The sequence below is a fragment of the Bos grunniens genome, chromosome 10, assembly GCF_055505025.1.
Source record: "Bos grunniens cultivar Pamir isolate PY7600 chromosome 10, Bosgru_T2T1.0, whole genome shotgun sequence".
Classification (NCBI taxonomy): Eukaryota; Metazoa; Chordata; class Mammalia; order Artiodactyla; family Bovidae; genus Bos; species Bos grunniens.
Window position 1 is genome coordinate 67,283,399 of NC_141174.1, and position 6,583 is coordinate 67,289,981.

Sequence of the window (6,583 nt, forward strand, 5' to 3'; positions counted from 1 at the left end):
CCAGTATAAGGCAAGCCCCACTAGGACTAGCCGCACCCACACAACTCTCTGCTACCTCCGTGGCAGCTTCTTTGAAGAAGTTCATTTTTCTGAAAGGAAAGGTAGATCCCCAGTGAAGTTCCTCAGGGGCTGATTCTAGGGAGAAAAAGGACAGAAGGCGGCAGTTCATCTAAGCAGGCCCTCTTTTACCTCAAACCCTCCTCCCACACCACAAGGTGTCTGGTTCTGGCTGTCAGGATGCTCTGTGGCCTGGCACCCTTTTCTGTTTAGTAGAGAGTAGCCAATAAGCTAACCACATCAAGGACGGCATCTCCTCCAGGGCAGGGACTGGCAAATGTCAGCTGGGCTGAACTGGGTTCTCTGCAAATGAAGGACTGAAAGAACTGCGGAGGTAGAACATGTGTGAATGCCCCTAAACCCACCCACATCCACCCCCCCCCACCCTCCTTCGTCTTCCTTAACCTTTCCATCCCCTCTTCTCTCTACACCCTCACCTTCTACCATCTCTCCCTCTGTCACTCTGCACACCCATGCCCCTACAATTTGGGAGGTCCCTGGGAGGGACTTCACTTAGGATACTTAACTCTCTCTGTGCCAGGTTCTGCATCTGTAGAACAGGCTAAAACCTGTAGCACCCGGCTGTTGTGGGGTTGAAAGGAGATGAGGCAAACACAGCAGCTGGGCTCGATGCTGCAGGGCCTTGGGAGGAAGACTGAGGAGCTGGCGTGGATCTGGGGCTGCAGTTCCCAACCAAGGAGCAAGAGACTGGGGACAGAGTGGAGATGAGGGTGGGGGTAGGAGTGGGAGGTCCTGAAGGGCCAGAAGCCCAGAGAAGATCTGACCAGTTGGCAGAGGAAGTGAAGGGCCAAAGGGCCCTGCCGAGAGGCAGCTCTGATCCCCAGCGCTGAGTGGACACAGTGTCCTGGGTTCTCCCTGTCCCCATTGGCCTCCAAGGGATCAGGTGTTCAATTAGCATTTCAGAGAGCATCTATCAAACCAGGTGCTGGGTTGGGCCCTTTGACTCATTTTTTCTTCGTTACTCCTCACAGTGATCTACATGTAAGATAAGCATTATTATTCCCATGATACAGAGGAGCACATGGAGGGTCAGAGAGATGTTTGGGGAGCTGGCGAGGAGCAGAGGTGGGACTCAATCAGTCTAGGTGACTCCAAGCACAGTACTCTCCATCCTGCATCAAGATGTCCACCTTGGTTCTGCCAGGCCATCTACCTCCTGCCGGTCCCTTGGGCTAGGTCCTGGGAATGTCACATGAACAGGACAGATTCAGTCTCACCTTCACACAATTCACATTCTGTGAATTGCGTGAGAGACTGATAAGTAACTGGGCAGATATGGCAAGCATGGTAGGAGCTATCTGAGGTGGAACCTCCAGGAGCTGAGGATCCCACACAGGGGATCAGTTAAGGCCTCCTGCTGAGTCATGGCAAAGAAACATGAGTGCCCAAAGAAGCCCCTTCCCCCAAATGTGGTTAGTTTACTTCTCCAAAGTCAGGCCAATAGCAATGCCAGGTAAAAGTGACATCTGCAAGGAGGCCCTTCCTGCCTCCCTCCCTCCCTCCCTCAGGCATCACCTCTCAGCACAGCCCCAGGTCCCTGAACTACAGCGGTTCCCATGGGGGACGTATGAACTAGGACTAGAGCCAGCTCTGGCCGTGACTCTCTCCCAGGGGCTTGGCAGGCCCTGCCTCCTGTTCTTCATCCCCTGGTGGGTCTGGGGGTCTCTGGAGAGAAGAAGCTGAATGAGTCACACTGAGGCCTGTCCTCTACTACCCTGATCCTACTCCTCCCACATTGCTCACAACTTCCTCTGAATCTAAGTCAGCAAAAGCTGGCCCCTCCACTCAACCTCCTTGCCTTCCTTATAATTCTCAATGCCAGGAATAACCTCCCCCAACTCATGCAATGATCCCCCTTTTCAACTGAGGGCCTCCTCAGTCAAGAAGTATTCCTGCCTAAGAGGAGAAATATCTTTACTTACCTTCAGGGAATAATCGTGTAGATGTGCTCTAGGCCTAGGGCCTTTCTTAATGGTGGTGCCCCAGAAGCTGAGTCAGTGATTGGTATGGCTTACGGGAAGCTCTCAAAGGCTCCGTGGTATGATGATGGCCCACTGCACTAGCCCTAGCAAGTGACAACTTTCTCTACCTGCAAGCTCTCTCCCCTGTTCTGGGGAGAGGGACATCAGGGGGACTTGGTGGACACACAGGAGCTCAGAGGGAGAATCAGAGATACTGACCTTGTATACAAAATGGCTTTATTAAAAAATTCAGCAATTAGGAAAACAAAGCCTTCTCAAAGGTTCTATAAAAAAAGTACAATTTTTAAATAAATGCATCAGAAAAGTGGCAGCCACATACACCAGCCACAGTCACAACCCTGGGGGATGGGAGAAGTGCCCAGAGTCCCAAGAAGAGGCTGGGCACAGGGGTCTTTGGATGCTGTAGGGCCAGGTACTAGAGCTACCAGGCAGGGGCCCTTTCAGTTTTCCTTTCCTTGGAAAAAATGTAAAGAATCTGGCAAGCATAGGAAATTCTAAGTCTGAAGCAGAACGATACAGAAGTCATTTATAAGGCACAACTGACTCCAGCCCTAAGGCACATGAAGTGGATGAACAGGAGATCACAGCCACATGGCCCCCAGTTCCGGTCATGCTCCTGGTTGGCACCCCCTCTGGGTTTGGCTACAGGTTAAATTAAGGTTGATCAAGTGGACAGTAAAATCCCTGCAGGCAGGGCCGTGGAGCCGGTCTTGAGAAGAGATGTATTGCTTCACTAGAAAAACTGGTATCTTGCCCTGCCAGGGCAAGAAGGATCACATTGGCTCCCAAGAAACGCCCCTATGGAGAGCACCAGGCCACCTGTCCCACCTTGTCATCTGAGCCACTGTGGGTACCCGCCCTGGACAAGGAATTTCCAAGGGCAGTCCTTTCCAGCTAGGCATTTAGACAAAGAGAAACGCTGGAGCCAGGGTTTCACTGTATGGCAACACAGAAGCTGGCATTGTCAAAACCAGTCCCCCAAAACTGCTGGCGCACACCCATGGTCACTGGTGACAGGCCTCCCTGGTGACATTAGGCAGTGGGTAGGCGAAGAGGGAGAAGTCCAGGATATACTTGGGCAGGACGTCCTGCAGCAGGGCCCGTGGGGCACTGCACAGGTGGTAGTGCAGGCTTTCGGGGCTGGCTGGCCTGTACCAGGCCTGGCGAGCTGGGAATCGGACATGGGGCGGTGCCCGCACCCACTCCAGCACCTGGTTGGCATCCGCCTCCAGCCGCTCATAGGAGCCCACAAAGTCATAGCGCACCGCACAAGGCTGGCACAGGTGGTACACGGGCATCCAATGCTCGTTCATGCGCTCGGGGTCCTCATCCGCCAGGTATCTCAGAAACTCAGGGAAGGTGACATCGTCCCCCGCAGGGCTGGGCCCCGCTCCAGCCCTGTACCGCTTCACGATCTCAACTCCGTAGCGCTGCTGGTACTCTCGGATCTCACCAAACTTGTTGCGGTAAGCAGAGAGAAGACGCTCCAAGGGGTCCCGCACAAACAGGAACTTGAAGTAGTGCTGGAGGCGGTAGCGAATCTCGTCAGGCCGCAGGTCGGCCAGGAACACCAGGTCGCTGCGGTGGTCCATCTTGAGGCGGACGTCCACGTTGTCCAGGACTCCCGCCAGCACCTTCAGAACCCGCTTCCAGTTGGAGCAGGCCACCTTGGGCACATAGCAGTAGAGGAAGCGGTAGCGGTCACTCACGAGGATGTGGCGCAGCAGGGTGCGCCGCTGCCCCACCGGCAAGTCCCAGGGGTCCCGGGGCATGCCCGGTTGTCCGCACACTGCCCGCAAGGTCCGGTTCCGGACGTCCTGCCTCACCTGCAGGTCCGAGTCCCCCGCATCCAGGGACAGCCTCCCAGGCCTGGGGACTGTCCCGCGCCAGACCGCGTCCTCGCGATTGGGAGGGTGCAGGGGAAGGGGCTTCATCTCGGCCAGGATGCCCCGCTCGATCATGAGCAGCAGCCCGCTGGAAGCCACGATCACCGCGAACATCAGCATGGACGGCAGCAGGAGGGGCGGCCCGCCCAGCCCAGCCCGGGCCCTGCCCAGGGGCGCCCGCCTCAGCGCCCGGCCCAGGGGCTCGGCGCCATTTGGGGCCGCCAGCGGGGTCAGCGGGCGGGGGAACATTGTGCTCTCGGGGCGGGGGCCTGCGTGGGCCAGGCTGATCCGAGGGCTGTACGGGAGGCGGGCTCGGGCTGGGGGCGGGCCCGAGGGCTTGGACCCGCGGAGCCCGGAAGGGATCCGGGAGAGCAGCGCTGGCTGGAGGCCCCCGGCGCGCGCGGGGTGGCCCACTCCCGGGATGCGGCGCCGAAGCGGGCGGCGGGCAGCGGGCAGCGCGCGAACACGGCGAGGGACCTGGGCCGGATGTCCCGCCCGGCCGCTCTCCTCCCCCGGCCCCGCGGTGACACAGGCGCGGGGGCGGGCCCAGGCCAGGGGCGGGGAGAGGGGCGGGCCCCCTGCAGTGAGCGGGCTGGGAGGGCGTGTGCCGACCCCTACCCTGGAAAGGGCGCCTGAGCCAGAGTCGCTCTGGTCCTCCGGCCTTCGGGCACAAAAGCTGCCGAGGCCCCAAAGGCAGAAAAGACCGAGGCCGCGGTTCCCTCTCCCAGGCACCGCGTGCTCAGGAAGCTGGATGGACAGAACCTGCACGCAATGCCCGGCCGCCGCACTCTCTGACCTGGCAGAGCCCTTACTCCAGCAGGTCTGGAGGCAAGGCGCCGCTGCACCCTTCTCCCAAATTTCTGGAGGTCCCAGTGTGCTCCCCTATGTGCTGTGTCGGGCTACTCCAATAAAAAGCAACTAGACTGTCAGGCAGAGACAATGGATCAGCTCTATGGTGACCCTTAGGATTTAAAACAGCAGCTGGATGTCTTGAAATGGAATCTCCTGTCTTCCCTCCTCCAGGCCTGAAGAGCTGGGACACTCTCTGGTGAGGGGCCGGTGACAAGTTGGTACCTCATGACTACTGGTGTGATCAGCACACATTTGAAGGATGAGAAGCTGGGGCCACTGAGTAGCAACTTCCTTGCCTGGAGCCAAACTGTGTGCTCAACCCCACCAGGCTAGCCATGTAGATAGAGGCAGACAGGGAAAGACTTGGATGTCAGGGGACAGTTTTTATTGATCTGAACTGTATCCACACTTCACTGTTAAAAGTGGGCAGCCAGCGAGGCTCTGAAACAGAGTAGTGTCCACAGTTGTTGAGGCAGGTGTCATCAGTGTTTTGTATTCATTATCTCTAGTTGTCACAGCCACGCTGCGCATTCCCACTGAGCAGCTCAAGAAACAAGAGAGGCTCAGGGAAGCTGAGACTCTACATGGATTGGTCTGATTCTAAAACCTAAATTCCCAATCACAATCCTTCTGAGATTAATGGAGCACAAATGTGGAGGGAGAAAGCAGCTGACCCCAGAACACACTGTACTGAGGGGGAAATGGCAAAGAAGATGCCAGAGGCTCTGAGTTTAGTGAGTGATGAGCGGAATTCAGAGGATGAGGAGTCCTCAGGAATGGGAAGCCTGGAGGCCTTCAGCTCCTCAGAGCAGACTCCATACTCCCAGTCTGAATGCTAAGGCTGCACCATTCACTGATTTAGAAGTTTGCATCAGGGTTCACTCCTCACTAAACTGCTCCTTGTTTCCAAGAGAACTGAAGGTAGATTTATGGTAGTGGGATTACTTCTACTGAAGTCTTTTTAAAAAAAGAATAAAAGTACATCTTTTATGGGCTTTTCCAGGTGGCTCAGTGGTAAAGAATCCGCCTGCCAATGCAGGAGACGCAGGTTCAATCCCTGGGTTGGGAAGATCCACTGGAGAAGGAAATGGCAACCCACTCTGACAGTCTTGTCTAGGAAATCCCATGGACAGAGGAGCCTGGTGGGCTACAGTCTATGCGGTTGCAAAAGTCAGATACGACTAAAGTGACTGAACAACATTTTTTATACCAGAAGAAAAAACAACTTTGAGAAAGTGTTTGCTGAATGGGTCACATGTATTCACTTCTCTGAGCAGTTTTCTGTTAAGAGTCACAGTAAGGCAGTCTGAATACAGGAATAGCCACTTACTCTAAAGGAGTCCCTAGACAAAATACTTGTCTCCAGACCAGTTTCCTGTCTGTAAAATGATAGGATACCGCCCATCTCACGGGACTCCTGTGGGCAGCACACTGATGTCAGTGCTACAGTAGGTCCATGGTGGTGTTTGTGTCACCAATAACCCTTATGGAAATGCACCTACCCAGACGTGCTTACAAAACGCAGCAGACGGCTAAGCAGCATTAACTGCCTCCAGGGAACACCCCTAGCCTTAGACGACGGCCCACCTTGGACAGAGTCAACACTGAGGCTTTGGGGCGAGGGCTGGATTGACTGAACCAATGGTCCAGGTTTGACTCCTTGCCTCATGATGTGGCCTTCAATTCCTCATGAGTGACAGCTGCAAGATGCCAAGGCCCTCAAACAGCTTCTGCTGACCAGTTCTCCAGGGGCATGACCGAAGGTGATGAAGTAGTATCTTCACC

At 55.6% G+C, this 6,583-nt stretch overlaps 1 protein-coding gene across 1 annotated transcript; it reads right to left on the reverse strand.

Annotated features, from left to right (window-relative positions):
* Positions 1–2,259: 2,259 nt before the first annotated feature.
* Positions 2,260–4,469, reverse strand: CHST14 (carbohydrate sulfotransferase 14). The gene has a single exon (XM_086321916.1). The coding sequence runs from the start codon at positions 4,193–4,195 to the stop codon at positions 3,065–3,067; it is 1,131 nt and encodes a 376-aa protein (XP_086178042.1). The 5' UTR covers positions 4,196–4,469; the 3' UTR covers positions 2,260–3,064.
* Between the last annotated feature and the right edge of the window lie 2,114 nt (positions 4,470–6,583).